The sequence below is a fragment of the Carassius gibelio genome, chromosome B24, assembly GCF_023724105.1.
Source record: "Carassius gibelio isolate Cgi1373 ecotype wild population from Czech Republic chromosome B24, carGib1.2-hapl.c, whole genome shotgun sequence".
Lineage (NCBI taxonomy): Eukaryota > Metazoa > Chordata > Actinopteri > Cypriniformes > Cyprinidae > Carassius > Carassius gibelio.
Genome location: NC_068419.1, coordinates 15,221,902 through 15,239,769, shown reverse-complemented (window position 1 = coordinate 15,239,769; position 17,868 = coordinate 15,221,902). Strand labels below are relative to the sequence as shown.

Sequence of the window (17,868 nt, the reverse complement as noted above, 5' to 3'; positions counted from 1 at the left end):
AAAGCCAATGTAGAGATTTAAGTTCATATTGATATTTCTCCCACATCTGAGTGCAAACAATATGAGCACAGTTTGAGATCTCTTATGAAATTCTTGGTGGATACCAATTTTGTTGGTCTGAAAGTGTGAGTTACTGTATAAATAAATCGGTAACACATTAGATTAGTGAACACTATCCACTATTAACTAGTTACTTATTAGCATTCATATTAATAGCTAATTAGCTGTTTATAAGTCCTTATATAGAACATTGATGCATTATTATGACCATATTCTAGATAACCTTAACCCTGCCCAGTACCTAACATAACTACAACAACTATTTTACATAATATCAATCATCAGCAAACGCTTTATTGAGAGAAAACTATTAGTTAATATTTAGTTAATATCCTGATAGATAAACATGAGTTGTTTGTTGGACAGAGGGAGAAAGAGTGTGCTGTGATGAAAACTGTGGTCACTAAGCAAAAGACAGAAGGGATTGTTCATGAAATGTTTGTGAGATCTCACCCTGCCTGGGAGCTATTTGATGTGTTGTCTTTTTTGTAAAAAGTGTGATTTTGAATTAGAACACAGATGCTTTTAAAATGTTATTCAATTTGGGTGTTACAACACCTCCTGAAGACAAGTCTTGATTAGGGTGTAAATACCCTTTTTTAAAGGCACAGAAGCCACATTAAGTTAGATTAGCTAATGTAAGCAGTGAAAAAGGTGTGATGTTATTAATTCTGGACAATGGTGCTGTGCTGGGCTCACTGTGACAGAATTAATGAATTTACAGAACTCATTTCATCTAGTACTGATAGATGTTTTAATTTTTTCAGTTGATTTTTTTAAATAATTTTTGTGTAGGTTTTCATGATGTACTATATAATGACTTGTAGTCAAGCAGAGAACAACAGTATAGGAGAACAGGCTGCTGTTGAAAGAAAAGCTCAAAGACAGAAAAAAGAGCAAAAATAAAGAGAATAAAATATGATGTTTGAGCATAATGTTATTTTACAAATGATGAGCATGTGTTTTCCCACCTTGTGCTGCTATTATCCTGTTTAACTGGTAATTTTACTGATTTCATTCTAGGGCTAAAGGGTAACTGTCCATAATGTGGGTGACAATAAAGAGAACAGCATGTGTATACTTCTATTAACCTCCAAACAAATGTTTAATTAATCCTCGCAATGCTGAGAAGTGTTTGGTTCAAGATGAAGTCTATTATATATTTATTCAGCAACTATTAACAATTTAGGTCATGTAGGCATGTTGGCAATGCGTATAATCTGTAGGTTAATTCAATGGATTAATTCACTCTGAATTCATAATCTACTGTATTGTAACTATCATGATCTGTATAATCTATTGTTATGACCTACCTTGAGTTTTATTGTAGAAATTTATAAATTTGATCCTTAATCTCTGTTTGAGGGGCCACAGCCCTATTAAGATCTGTCATTGCTCTTATGGATGTTTAGAGCTTTTAGCCATACCATCTCATTTTTTTTTTTTTTGCTTCCCGTAATGACTTGCTACTATGTTCCCATGGGAAAGCTGAAGTCTCTGATGTGCATAATGTCAGTGCTTTATTCCACAGGTGCTGGATTTTTTCATTTGGCAGATGTCATGTCTGAAGAAGGCTGGACACGCATCTGTCAAGAACGATGGGCGGGTCATGATTCATGCTTTGAATATAAAGAGAAAAAGTGTTTTACAATTTTACCTGCTTGTGTGTGTGTGTTGTCAACATATAGACATATTCTTCATCAATCCCAGGACCCAAAGGGTTTAAAGAGGGCTGTTATTTTTGTTAGAATGGAATGGAATGAGGCTTGAGCATATATTTGTGTGTCAGAGCAGAGCTGTATGTAATTCCAGTAGTTTTGCAGTCCTGAGAAGCACAAAAATGAAAACCATCTGCTTTCTAGCATGGGTCCTCATTTACTGTAGAGCTTTATATATTACACAGACACCCAATAGCATACTAAATATAGACCTTTATCTCCTGTCTGAAGTAAAGTATAGCCCACATTTTAACCCCAAATAAAATCTAATTAAATTGTAAATTGTAGCAACAATAGTAAACAATAATTCTTATAATATACGATATTTATATTATTAACTTTGTTTTAATATATTAACAGAATTATCAACATTTTATTTACAGTGCACAGTACAGTATATATGGATAATTGTATATAATATATAAAATATAAATTAATTTATGACACTAGTGACATTTTTTCTAATCTGACATAGAGCCAAATTTATTATTGTATATACACTATTGTAAGGGAAGCTATAGATGCTGTCCATTTAACTTTTCAATATTTCACTTCTCACCTATGTTTAAAGTTTGTGCCATCCTAAATGTAATTTAAATTTTATCAAGGTTTGTTTTTCCCAGTCTATTTGTGAACTTCATTTTGATGCCTGAAGTCCTTCATGAGAACATAAAAGAGTTTACTGGTGTGAGACCGGTTATTTTATTACTTAAATGACAGTCTGAACAGAAAAGCATTGTGGGAATGCCGCAGCTTCATTACTAAGTCAGATATTATATTATAATGATATTACAGAGTTACTTGATTTTAATGCATGCTCTAACCATGATTGATGCTGGTGAACTTGCATGACTTAAGTCAATTAATCTATAAATAATTGCTACTGGATTTAATTTGACCATTTCAAGTTTCATTTGAACTAGAGCAGTGGTGCCTAATTATTATCCTAAGATCCTATTTAGTTGGTTCAGTTGTGTTTGATCAGAGTTGGAGCTGAACTCTGCAGGAAGGTAGGTCTCAGGGAACAGGATTGAGCACCCTTGAATTAGAGCCTTACAATGTCAGGAATTATTTACTTCAATTTAGAAAGTTTCTTTTAATAAATATATTTTCTCTAAACCATTTAATCAATCTGAAACCAAAGACCAAAAATACTTTGGCATTTAAACATTCAGACCGAAGTTCAGAAGTTTCGGAATCAAATCACTGTGGGCGCTACTGAAATTATCGAGGATGATCTATTTTGACATGATATTTTGTCTCATCCATTGTTATTGTTATCACTACGTCAGTCATTGCAATTTCAAGAGTGTATCCTGCAATTATAAGTCTATGTAGCCATATACAGGTCCTTCTCAAAGAATTTGCATATTGTTATAAAAGTTCATTATTTTCCATAATGTAATGATAAAAAATAAACTTTCATATATTTTAGATTCATTGCACACATACTGAAATATTTCAGGTCTTTTATTGTTTTAATACTGATGATTTTGGCATACAGCTCATGAAAACCCAAAAAAAATTTCATCCGACCAATAAAAGAAAAGTGTTTTTAATACAAAAAAAGTAAACCTTCAAATAATTATGTTCAGTTATGCACTCAATACTTGGTCAGGAATCCTTTTGCAGAAATGACTGCTTCAATGCGGCGTGGCATGGAGGTAATCAGCCTGTGGCACTGCTGAGGTGTTATGGAGGCCCAGGATGCTTCGATAGCAGCCTTAAGCTCATCCAGAGTGTTGGGTCTTGCGTCTCTCAACTTTCTCTTCACAATATCACACAGATTCTCTATAGGGTTCAGGTCAGGAGAATTGGCAGGCCAATTGAGCACAGTAATACCATGGTCAGTAAACCATTTACCAGTGGTTTTGGCACTGTGAGCAAAATTTGCTTTCATCCGAAAAAAGTACTTTGGACCACTGAGCAACAGTCCAGTGCTGCTTCTCTGTAGCCGATTTCCTGCACACGCCTGTGCACGGTGGCTCTGGATGTTTCTACTCCAGACTGCTTCCGCAGGTCCCCCAAAGTCTGGAATCGGTCCTTCTCCACAATCTTCCTCAGGGTCCGGTCACCTCTTCTCGTTGTGCAGCGTATTTTGCCACACTTTTTCCTTCCCACAGACTTCCCACTGAGGTGCCTTGATACAGCACTCTGGGAACAGCCTATTCGTTCAGAAATTTCTTTCTGTGTCTTACCTTCTCGCTTGAGGGTGTCAATGATGGCCTTCTGGAAAGCAGTCAGGTCGGCAGTCTTACCCATGATTGCGGTTTTGAGTAATGAACCAGGCTGGGAGTTTTTAAAAGCCTCAGGAATCTTTTGCTATAATCATAGCAAGTTATAATCATAGTGCCACCTGTTGGCAAAAGCCAAACAGTTCATGCTCAATTTGCACCAAACTTCATACAGTCGTGGCCAAAAATATCAGCCACCTTGGTAAATATGATCAAAGAAGGCTGTGAAAATTCATCTGCATTGTTAATCCTTTTGATCTTTTATTTTTAAAAAATCACACAAAAAAATGAATCCTTTCATTGGATAATACTAATTTATCATCATTATGCCACAATTAATGGCCCCCTTTTATTAAATACTTTTTGAAACCTCCATTTGCCAGTTTTTTTTTTAGTTTCATCCGACCATAGAAGCCAGTCCCATTTGAAGTTCCAGTCATGTCTGATAACTGAATATGCTTTAGTTTGTTTTTGGATGAGTTAGGATAATTTTTCTTGTAACCCTCCAAAACAACATGTGGTGATGTAGGTTCTGTTTGAATTTTTTTTAAGGTTTTCTGAACCCAAGATTCAACTATTTTCTGCTATTATCCAGCTGTGATCCTTGGATAGTCTTTAGCCACTAAAAATTTTCCTCCTCACCATACATTAGGGCAATATAGACACTCGTCCTCTTCCATGCAGATTCGTAACATTTTATGTTGATTGGATATTCTTAATTATTGCCCTGATGGTGGAAATGGGAATTGTCAATGCTCTAGCTCTTTTCTTAAAGCCACTTCACCAATTTGTGAAGCTCAATTATCCTTTGCTGCACATCAGAAATATATTCTTTGGTTTTCCTCATTGTGATGGATGATTAAGGACCCCCCCCCCCCCCCCTTTTAAATTCTTATTATCCAATGAAATATTTTTTTTTTTAAGATCAAAAGGAATAACAATGCAGATGAATTTTCACAGCCTTCTTTGATCATATTTACCAAGGGGGGTGATATTTTTGGCCACGACTGTATGTTTGAACAAAATCCTGTCTTAAAGATACATGCCAAAATTCAATTATAAGTAATAGCAGCACCAGCTGGCAGCAGGAAGTTTGGCACATACAAATGACTTTGACATATTCTTCCTATATTTACCACTTTAAAGGCATACTGCTCACCAATCATTGTTTTTCTAAATCCAACTGGTGGCAGTGAGTCCGAGTGTGAGTGCCCTTTCATCATTGTTTGCAGCTTTAATTTAAATTATGTCTACCTTTGTTTGTTATAATGAGAGGATTCACAAGCTTGCTTGACTTAGCATTGAACAAAACATTTGGCTTCATTGCTCAATACTATAGAAACATTTTGTAAATAGAAACCTTTGAAGCTTTTCTTAGCAGAAACATAAATATGCACTGCCGTTTGCAAATCTGTTTTGCCAATATCCTATTTTTACAGCCTCAACAGAGGGTGCTCTTTTTTATTGGTTTTCTTTGTTTTAATTCACCCTCTAGCACCCCTTTAGACCCCCTGAGCAGTGCCTATAAACATTTAAAAAAGCAATATGTAATATAGCTGCAAGCAGCGATGGCGGGCTCAAGCCACCAATGCCATCGCCACCCCGGTGGCATCAGGTAAACTGTGCCCAGCGGGCACATGCATTCACAATATCCCTCTGGCAGTGAGGTTTTAAAGGATACGGCAGTTAAAGGGTTAATCCGAATCATCTAGACTTTAAAATCACATTCACAGAACAATATATATATTAGTAACACTGTACAATAAGATTTCATTTATAAACATTATGTTAACATGAACAATATTTATATAGCATTCATTCATGTCAGTTAATATTCCAAACTTAAACATGAAAACATTGTTTTATTGTGATTTTTTTCCAAGTACATTTTACCAATTCCAAACCATATAAATCTTAATAACTACCATTATTTTTTATTTAATCATTTATGAGTGCTATACAATAGTCCAGGAAAGCTGGAAGAGAAAAACTCCTTATATTCATGTGTGCAGAATTATTAGGCATGTTTTCTTTTACAGATGAAATGCGCTAAAATAGACTTTTAACTCAAACTGTAAGGTCGAAAATTATGAAATACCCATGAGAAATATCAAACACAAATGCAATACAGAAATGGATAAGTTAAGACTTGACCATTGTACAAAAAATACTGACTGGGTCATGAGGTCAGAAAAGAAGAAGAAAAAAGCAGGTCAAGAAGAACTGACAAAAAGAATTGCAAAATAATTAGTAATTAATGTGAAGATTAATTTTTAGTCAATTCTGCAAGACAGACTTTTCAGGAAAGGAGGTGGAATAAAAATGAGCTCCTAAATCTTAATCCTGGATTCTGGAAGATATATTCCTCAAACCATCGAACAAGAGGAGGTGGTGCTGGTCCTTCACGAGTCACTCTAATCTGTGCATAAAGCCTATATATAAAGACTTAATATATAGTATTTCACAATACTTCATGGTATTCTAATTATTCTAATTAAATCATTTTTTGGAATCTTAAGTCTCTCAGAGTCTGACACCGAGTAATTCTGGAGACTCCAGGAAAGTGGCAGTTCTGTAAAATGTTGGCGCTGGAGACTAAATGCACCCTGATAGTTTCACACCTAATTCACTTAACACACACACACACACACATTACCCACAGTGACAGTGGGACTGAGTGACATCAGATGTATGATAGTTTTTTTTTAATTTTCTATCATCCATATAGTGTTGTATAGTCATGAAACTATGGTCATGAGACCAGTCATTCTGAGGAAATATGCCTCAGAATGACTGGTCTTCTATGTGTACATTTTTTTTTTTTAAAGTGTTTAGAAGCTGCACTTTAAAAAAATAAAAAGACATTTACTGGTTCCTTTTTTACTATTATTTCAAAAAAAATCACGGCAAAACCATTCAAGCTATCCAAAATTCATTCACACCTATTCTGTAAGATTAATTCTTTAAACAGTGGTAAAAGAGGATGTGGTGCTGATCCTTCAAGAGTCACTCAAAACGTATCTGTCCATAAAGCCTATAAAGAATTATTCTTAATATACAGTTCAAAATACTTCAGCTTGTTATTCTAATTAAGTGAGGGTCATTTTATCAGTAAAATATATACAATTCATTTTTTTTTTGAAAGATTTCTATAAATGATTTAAATCATACTCGTTTCTACAATAATTATTTAAAAGTAATCCTATAGCTCCCTCTGGTGGCCATTATAGGTACTAAGAATTGCAAGCTTGATTTATAAGTTATGATAGTTTAAATTTTATGCTGGCTCTTGAAAGTGATAAAGCTATGAAACTTACTGTGCTTCCTTCAAATGAGGACTTCTACTTATATAAAAAATTATGAAGATTTAGAATGAAAAATTGTAAAGATATAGTAAAATAACTATTGTATTTTTTTATGTTACTTTAATAAATCTCTGTGGCAACACCATTTAAGCTATCCTAAACCCATTCACAATTTAACATCTCAGTATATTGGCATCATGTTGAAAAAGGAGTATGGAGTAGTATGAGGAGGAGTATGAATTCATTTGCAGGCTTTATCATAAATCCACAATAAAATTTCTGAGTTCTGTATCAATCTGTGTTGTTGTTTGTTTATTTTTATCTTTTATTTTTCATAGGAAGATAACTTACTCTCATTTTTAATAAATGTGCTTATAAACCAAGGACAAGCTATTTATAGCTGTATTTATAAACTGCTTACTACTGACTATTAATATTGGGACAAGGCTTTATAAAGCATGAACTGACTATTTAATAATGAGTGCAGTTATTATAAAGTGTTATCAATGAATTTGCTAATGTTAACAAATTAGACATTATTTTACAGTGTTATCAAATCCTTAAATGACTCATAAGCATTTGTGAAAGTTCTGCTTGCATTACAGCTTAGCATTGATCTGTGAGCTGAACAGATTTACTGTTACATCCATGAGATTATGTAAATTAAAATAAATATAATGTCACAGGATGTCATAGGTCAGTATCAAATGAGTTTGAAATTATTATTTGCAGCACAAATAAGGTTTTTTTAGGATTTTTAAAAATCCCTAAAACTGTCAGAAAAAGGTTAAGGCCTAAGCTATTTCTATGTGAGTGGCTAATTTTATTTTTGTTTTTATAATTGTAATACACAAACTATGAAATTATACAAAATGTATAAAAAGGTAAATAAATAAATACGCACACATTAAAAAAGCAGCCAAGTCGAATGAGTTTCCTTTTTTATATAGATTAAAATTGAAGACAGAAGCAAGTGGTAAATGTGGTCACTTTAATATTCAAATCCAGTAGATCCAGTTTATGTTCACGTGGCTGTTTTCGTTTATAGTCGCCAAGCTATTATGTATTTTGAAATAATCTTGTCCGTGATGTGTTCGTTCGTACGACGAAAGACAGAAACCTGCAGCTCGAGAGATACATGTTATTCTGCCAGTCGCGCTTTCAAATAGTCTTGCACACTTAAACAGGTCACAAACACCTGCATTTAGCTCTTGTTGTGTTACAATGGGTTTATTGTGTGCATTTGTGGTAATATTTTATTTAAAAAAGCTCTTAAACAAGAATAAATTCGTTTGTTTTGAGCTGGACACTGTACGCGCTGATCGGAGGCGGTGATTTCAGATAGGCAGCTGCAAATATTTCATTTTCACACAAACAGTTCAAAAACATCTGAATTTAGCTCTTGGTGTGTTCTAATTGGTTGATTGTGTGATATCGCTGTAATAATTTATTTCTAAAAGCTTTAAAACAGGAATAAATTCGTTTTCTCTGAGCTCTTTACTCCAGACGCTCGTGATCACAGCGGTGATTCATCTCTCCTATTTCTCACGTATCTCTGGCCAGAAATAATTTATCCATGAGCCCTGAACCGGTAATAATCAGATATGTTGGTTTAGCTTGTCAGTGTGAATTAAATCTAAGTATTTGTTTGTATTTTTAACTGATTTAAAAGTGAAAGTAAAAGTCCGGGAATTGAACCTGTAGGGGCGCTATTTCTCTCAGACAATGGAAGTCTGAAGCACACACACTCAAACAGAGGGACAGAGTGAGATGAGATGTCTGACAGTTTTTAAATTTTCTGTTATCCATACAGTGTTGTAAAGTCGTGAAACTATGCATATTTCCTCAGAATGACTTTTTCATCTGTATGAAAACATTCTTTGACGTGTTTGGAAGCTGCAATTTAAAAATACAATAATGATTCCCTTTGTAAGGTCATTTCAAAAAATCACCACGGCAAAACCATTCAAGCTATCCAAAATCCATTCACAATTTAAGTTCCTATCAGAAATACTGATGTGTGTTCAGAGTTTTGTGAAATTCTAAGTATGTTATTTGCCTCAAAATCACCTGAGAAGTATTCTAGTTTGACATGTTGCCACGGCAACAATTTTTTAGATATCAATATCCCCCTTGCAGATTTATATCGGCTGTGTTTTAACATTATTCTGATGAAGTTTGAAGCAAATTGAGTAATAATAAGATGCTGAATTCAAATCATTTTGAAAATGACACACTTCCTTCTGCCAGTTGGTGGCGCTATAACTTTGACTCCTAATAGTCACATATATGCGATCGACATCATACAACGAATAATCTGATGAAGTTTGATTAAAATCAGGAACTGTATGTGGACGGTATTAGACACTTCCTGTTTCTCATTTCTCGCCATAATTTCAACGCCTCGCCACGAGCAAACCGTTCGAGATATCAAAAATCCCCTGGCAATTTTTCATCCCCAGTGTCTTGAGATCATGTTGACCAAGTTTGGCGGCAATCGAGAAAAAAACCTATGACAAGTATTTCAAATTCCAGAGCATGCGCTTTTTACATAACTCTAAATAGCTGACTTCCTGATGGGCGGAGCCTATGACATGCAATACGAAAGTTGTTCGGCACGATGAGATCTATATGTGTACTGAGTTTCATATGAAAATGTGCAAGTATGTGTGAGCTATACATCAACATTTCTGACTGTGTTCCAGGGGGCGCCGTAGAGCCCCTGTGCCACGCCCGGGTCCCAGCCTCTGCAGGCTCCTAAAGGCCACAGATTCCAAAGTGTGCGCAAATTTTCAAGAGTTTTTGAGTATGTTAAGGACCCCAAAAGCCCCCACAACTTTGACGAAAAATTTGAATACTAAACCCTAAATAGCCAACTTCCTGTTGGGCGGAGCCTATGATATGCAATACAAAAGTTTTTTGGATTGATGAGATTTATATGTGTACCGAGTTTCATACGTCTACGAGCAAGAATGTATGATATATGGCCCTCCATATTCCAGGGGGCGCTGTAGAGCCCCTGTGCCACGCCCGTGTATCATTCTCTGCCCGGCCCTAATGGCCGCAGGTTCCAATCTGTGTGCCAATTTTCAAGACTTTTTAAGCACGTTAAGGGCCCCAAAAGCCCCCGAGACGTTGGAAAAAAAAAAAAATAATAATAATAATAATAATAATAATAATAATAAAAAATAATCCTAAGGAAAACAATAGGCCTCTCGCCCTTTGGGCTTGAGCCCTAAATATTGACAGCTAGTGGTTGAAATGTGAACTGCAGTCCAAATTCAAAGTTGTTTCTCCGACAGCCCCCTTCTCAGACTCAACAAAGTGCAGGTTGCCAGATTAAAGACAACAGGAATGAGTGTAAGCTTTTCAAATTTGTTAGAATCTGCGATCTCTGACACAGTTTGTTTGCTGGCTTCACCACTGCAAAATGCTGTTTTCCACCAACTGACACGTTATTATATCACTTAAGAGCAAAACAAGAGCAGACATTCCGACAGAAAACACACATTTTAAAGTAGAATAACTGGGTGTCTCATTTGTTTGTTTGTTTTGTTTTGGTTTTTTTGGGGGTTTTTTTTAAACATGTGTGTGAGTATGATTCCTAAATAGAATTACTGTAAATGTAGTTTAATTATGTTTACTTCAACTTTTATTTGAGAAAATTTTTACGGTCCTCTCTGTAATACACAAAAACTGAAAAACATTTATTCGTGCATTAATTTGCTATAAACCCCAAAAACCCTGTGCCTGATTCTCCCTCACCATCCGTCTTTGTCCAACTCTGCTCATGTTGCCCAATGGACACAAGTTCTATTCATTAAAGCTTCAGAAAGTCAATTATGGTAATGGTCTCTTTTGCCATGGGAAGTGTCGGGGAGCTTAGCAGACTCACAGATGAGCATTTTAATTCTCTTCACAGATTTAATTCAGATCCCATTTAGATGAAAATTTCTTCTCAAATATTTGAGCCTTGCTTTATCTTCTAGCCTGACTGGATTTGAATATGATAAGAGTTTGTGTTGCATTCTTAACAATAAATGAAATTAAAAATATTTTTGTGTATTTAAAATCTGACTCTACATTAAGAGCTTTATGTTTAACTGTCATTTTGTTTGGAATGTGTAGTTTATTGCCCATTTACTGCACACTCTTTTTCTTTTCTCAGATTTTTTAAAACTTAAAAAAAAAAAAAGCATTTTAAGAACTTTTTTCTATATTGAAAAAGAATATGGATAATAAAAGTGGACAGTTACAAAAACAAACAACAACAACAACAAAAATATTTTAATGAAGCATTAATATACTTGTCATAAAGCACATAGTTGTAAGAGAGGTACCTTTACAGTGTTCTACTAAATGGAGTAATGATAGAACAACAGTTGTTACAGAACAATGACTCCACAATGAATCAATTAGTTTTGTCAAAAGACCTGGTACTTCGGTACCAAGTCGGTACTAAAAATAATTAAAATGTTTCATTGTGTTTCCCATACATTGATTTATTTGTGGCGGCCTGCCACAATATCAAAAACTGACCGCCACAAATAGATTTTCCAAAAGGATTTGACTTCAATGAATAGACATGAACACTGCACATGTCAATGTCGAAAAACAGTGCGAGTTTTTTTATATCACTTTATTTATGAAGGAAACCAGCTGTCTTCAGAAAATTATGAACATCATTTTAATTTAATCTTGCCTCACAGCATTTGTGAGCAGAGTTTCAGCGCTTTTTTGATTACAACCGTTACCGGAGAAACCTCTCTCACTCGCTCTACAAGCGCCACCTGCTGGCAGAGAATTAATTTGCATATATGCACAAAGAGTGCAAGACATTTTTTAATAAGTGTGTTTTTGTGTTTAGCTTTGGTACCGAAACTGGTACAGAGAACCATGCATTTTCACTGGTGTTGGTACCGAATAATGAAATATTGGTACCGTGACAACACTAGAATCAATATTATACTATTAAAGTCAAAGACCAATGATAGAGCAGTATTTATAATAATAAAGCCATTTTTAAGTTTTAATTGCAATCAGTCACTGATGTTAAATAGTTATAATAGAGCAGTGAAAGCACAATTATTAAACAGACCAATGACTCCACAAAGTCTGCAATAAAGCAGTTTCAGCCTAGTGGTTGTCACTAAGCAATGACTACACCCCAATTATAAAGTATTTTTACTCTCTGTACTCTCTGAGTGGAGAAAAGACTAAAGATTAGTTCTATTTTGGCAATGCATATACAATTGTTTTGCAGTGCTGTAATACAAATTAAATGCAGTAGTTGCTTGTTATTATTTGTATTGAAGCAGTAACACTGGTCAGGTTTGAGCAGTATAACCCAGAATGATGGATTTTTTTTTTTTATATGCAATGAAAATCTTAAATTAAGGCCTTACTATTTTTTATTTATTTTTTTGAGTGTGTCATCCTTGCATTGATCACTTGTTGTTAGACCATAATGTTAAATTGTAGTTATAATTAGAAAATATTAAAAGGTTAGTATAAAAAAGGCCTTACATCTAGTATTGCTTTGTGTTTTTTCTTAGTGGAACAAATATGTATTTAATTAAACATCCACCCACTGTCTTTTGTGTGTAGGCTATTGAGGACACAGTCCCTAGAATGGTACTACAATAATGTGAAGAGTCGGTTTAAGAGATTTGGAAGCGCCAAGGTGCTGAAGACCCTCTACAGGAAACACATCATTGAAAGAGGAGCATTATCTGAGTTACCAGGTATGAAATACTCACATACAAACTACATCCTGCAGTGTGTTTATAGTAATAATAATTTATGCTAAAGTTATGCTACTCACTTTATCTTAGTAAATCCACTATTATTGGACACTTTGGCCTGCAGGTTAAATTATTAATGGCATTTTTACAATGACACTAGTAGCTGAAAACCTTGACTTTCAGGTAATGCTGCATCCACACTACTAGGTGTCAGTGTAAGTCCAGAAATAATTTTTGATTACAAGACAATAAGAAGGCAATAAAGTATTATTTTATTTTATTTTTTTATTTTGAGTGTGGGAACAGGAAATCCAACTAAGACAGAAAAGGGTGAAAAGGATTGGTACACATTGTAGGTTTGATTTGAACCTAAGCCTTCTATGCAACTCAGCATTTTTCAATAGTTAAACTAGCAAAGACAACCAGTTAACTATTTTATGCAAGCTACACTAATAAAAATGTAATTAAAAAAATGTGTCTAAAACAATTATATTAGGGTGCTTCTTGCATGTTTTGCAACATTTTGATTGCCGTTAATGGTTTGTTCAGTAAAAAAAATAAATAAATAATAATAATAAAATAAAAATAATGAATGTTAATATGTCAACATTTTATTAGATTGTTTTTTGCACATATCTTTGCAGTTGCAAACTATTCCAGTGGTGTAAAGCATTTGAGTAAATTTACTGTACTTAAGTATCTTTTTGGTTACATTGTATCAAAGATTTTAGCATCTTTTACTCTCTCTCTCTCTCTCTCTCTGACTTTGAATTATTTAATAAGTATGCACACTATACTCCTCTACATTTGTAACAAGTAATCCAGTAACTCATTGCATTTCTTAATTTGATTTGTTGACTAATAATTGTGTACTAAAGTGTACTAATTTTTCACAAGGGTAATAGAGCTATGAATACTGGTATATACAGTATTATTAGTAAGAATCAGGGGGTTAGGTGCCTTGCTCAAGGGTCTCATCATTCATCATTCGTGATATTATTCACTCCCTCCACCTACAATCCCTGCTGGTAAAATGTATATGCGTCTCCTAGGGTTTTTCATGGCATGGTAACAAGGGGGTTGCTAGGGTGCTTAGGGTAGTTGCTTATCAGCTTAAATGAAAATAGCCCACATTGGTTCCTCCTTTTTTTCTTTGCTGTTATACTGCCTACTTAGAAACATAATAGCACATCATTCAAGTCTATGAGTGAAACAAGGTACATGCTGATGTTCAGTACTTTAGAACAAACACCCTGTGGGCAATAATAATTGTGATGCTTACCTCAGCAAGAGCCATTAATTACAGATACATGATTAATGGCAAGGTAGTTTTATTTATAAAGAAAATATACAATAATTGACAATAAAATAGATAATCTCATCTGCTCTGAATGAACTAGATTATTAAAAGGATTTGCCACTTTTGCTAGTCATGTAAACATTTTTGTAAATACTACATATTGGACTATTTGAAATCAGGAAAATTTATAAAGAGCAGTGCAAATTTTTGTTTACTGCAGCCATGTCATGCCATGTTTATACCCTCCTATACATTTTGTGGCTGAAAGTGAAACACCTACAAATGAATATGCAATAATGTCAGCCGTAAAAAAACAACAACTGTAATTTATGTAAATATTTAACTGTTTTCTATTTGAATAGGTTATTAATTCATGACAGTATGTCTTTTATTGCTTATAAAAATAAAATAAAAATCACTGTAGTGCATTAACTTTTAACTAATTGCAATGCAACAAAAATCTTGTTTATATATATATATTTATATATTATAGAAAAGATTTTTGTTTCATTGTGATATTTCTTTTTAAATAATTCTCAATAAATCAAGTGCAAATATTTTGGTTAAAAGAGAGAATTTTAAAGAGTCTCTTTAATAATTTAAAAATAGCAAATTGTGAAATAGTATCAGTAGTTTTAAAATAAGTGTTTTGTAACTTAATATATTTTCCTGGCAAAGCTGAATTTTCAGCTGCCATTACTCAAGTGTTGTGTATAACATTATATAACCCTAGTCCTTCCAGTTCAGTTTTTTCGGATCTACAATATGTGTGTCTTCCTCCTGTTCTTCATGTTGAATTTACCCCTGAGTTAGAGTAATAAAGACTCTTTTGATTATTCTCGGCTCCGTGTTCCTTCATGCACAGTAATGTGACAGAAGACCCAACCAAAAAACAGTGTAAATTGCGTGTCTAGCCCAATTTGTTTTCTTTGTGTTTTCCTCAGTCCGTTTTCTTTTCATTGTGTTTCATGGATCCCCTCTTTCTCCCTAAATTCCTGCTTCTCCTGCTGGAGCAAGGGTAGAATTTGCTTGGCACACACAACAGACTGTTATGGACCATGGCACGCCTCACCAACTACCCAGACGACAAGGAGAGCCATTTCTCGCCAGTGTCCACTCCATGAAGGCGGCAAAATGCACTCGAACGACAGCGCTTAGATCTGAGATCCGCCATCGTCCGAGATCACCAGTGCCACTCCTGACAAAGAGCCCCGCCCACCATCTACCCACGCTATGGAGCATAAGCCTGAGCGCACCGATGACGGAGAGCCAGAGCCCTACCCATCAGACCAGGTGCGAGAGCTGGCTACAGTGTCCACCGCAAGGGAGAGAACCATGGATGGTGTGAGCACATAGTGGAACTCTGCCCCCTGCATCGTGGCACAGGGTGAGCTGAATACGGAAGGCCAAAAGGGCCAAAATGAGGAGGAGGATCTTATTGATTGGGAATCGGAACTGGAAATTGAACTGCCCCCACTCCTTTCTCCGTTGTCTCCGCTGGTCCTGTACCAACCCTCCTTCATCCTTGTTTTCTTCATCTAGCCTTGAGGGGGCTTTCAATCCTCCAGTGCCCGCTCCTAGAAAGTGTCCTCCAGTGCCAACTCCTAGAAAGTGTCCTCCAGTGCCAACTCCTAGAAAGTGTCCTCCAGTACCTGCTCCTAGAATGTGCCCTCCAATGGCTGCTCGTCCAAAATGCCAGCCCTCCTCCCTGCTCCTGCTTCCTCCACTGGTGTCGTCTTGCAGCCCCTCTGTTCGCGCTCAGCGCACCATCTAAGTGGTGCAAGCCCCGTGGGACTGCCATCCTCCAACATCGCCGTGGTCGGAGTCTCCGCCATCTTGGCTCTCCATCTCCGCCTCGGACTCCTCCACCTGCTGCCCACCTGATTATTAGTTGATTCCATACACCTGTGTTTCCCCTATTATCCTGCCTTTATAACCCTAGTCCTTTCAGTTCAATTTTGTCGAGTACAAGTTACATACGTGTGTCTTCCTTCTGTTCTCCATGTTGGATTTACCCCTGTGTTTGATTAATAAAGATTTTTTCGATTATCCTTTGTTCCATGTTCCTTCCAGCACAGTAGTGTGACAGTTAAATGCATTCTTGCAGAATTAAAAAAAAATGAATCTTAATCTCAATATTGATGTGTTGATAGCATAGTTCGTGATAACTGAATTAAATTAAATTGTGAAATAATACTGAATGAAATTGTAAAATAGTACATAAATTTTAAAACGTGTTTTGTAATTTAATATATTGCAATTAAAAGCATTACTTCAGTCTTTGGATGTAACATGATCCTTCAGAAATGATTCTAATATGCTGATTTGGTGCTCAAGAAACATTTCATATTATTATCAATATAAAAAAATATATTACATATTTTTTTACGTATTTTTATTTTGTCAGTTTAATTTAATTTCATGTGTCGATGGCTTTGTTTGTGATTTCTTCTTCCATCATGCGCCTAAAGGAATTACAGTTTAGTGAGATTGCAGTTTTATTGTAAATGTCAAAGTGATATATGTTATAAACAAATGTATGAAATAAAGATTTCTTCATCTGCTGTATTCTTTCTATTTCTCTTTACTCTCTCTTAGGGTGCGTTATAGAGACAGCCCATTTAACAGCTGCAGCCATGACCTACAGTGAGATCACATTGATGTTTCTTATTTAATTTGATCTGTGTTTTTCAAGGACAGAGAGAAACAGCCTGAAGACACACACAAGCACACATTAATTCGCTTACAGGCTAACTATAGCTGACCTATACAAGCTGGGACTGTATATAAATAAAAACTCACTGTTCCACACAAATTAACCTGTACAAGAATGTGAACCCTCACAACACACAAGCACACGAGCACACACAAAAATAAACATGAGCACCAGACTGCAAATGAAAATAAAAAGCAGTGACAGATCATTTATGAGAAGGAGGCAGTTACTCAGTCATTACGTCACTGTCCACATACACACACATTCAATGGGCTGGTAGTATGCAGCACGCTCACTGACTCATGTTGGATAATCCGTATTTTTCTCATTTCAAATGAAAGCCTAGCAGCAGTAATCCTATTTTCTCTGATAGCAAGAGATGGAGAGAGATGAAAGGTATATGTGGGTGTAGTCTGATGGTAAGGGGATTATTTCATTTTACACTATGCTACACCATTGCCATTTTTATCAGTTTGACTGCTAGTAATACTATAGTGTAAGACAGTTATTTATAACACTGCTAGCATAGGGAGACTAACATCCCAGCATCTCTTCTACTGTAGCATTAGTGTTAACATAGCACTCACTAATCCTTATATCACTGATTTTGGATGTAACTAAACCCTCAACATCACATAAAACAACTCCAAAATGGTACCTATACATAACAGTTCACTGCAATTTCATGCCAAATAATTTAATTCATCAGTAAAGAAAAAAAAAAAAAAAAAGGAGGATCAATATTTTTTTTAATTATGAGGATTAATCTTTTAATATTGAAAGTGTTGGTA

The 17,868-nt window shown here is 35.1% G+C and overlaps 1 protein-coding gene across 1 annotated transcript in view; it reads left to right on the top strand.

Moving 5' to 3' along the window:
• The window catches only part of myripb (myosin VIIA and Rab interacting protein b), an 88,468-nt gene that overhangs the window by 42,899 nt on the left and 27,701 nt on the right, over positions 1-17,868 (top strand). The window contains exon 2 of the mRNA XM_052596686.1: positions 12,925-13,061. Within this exon, the coding sequence (XP_052452646.1) occupies positions 12,925-13,061 (137 nt within the window). The remainder of the gene's footprint in view (positions 1-12,924; positions 13,062-17,868) is intronic.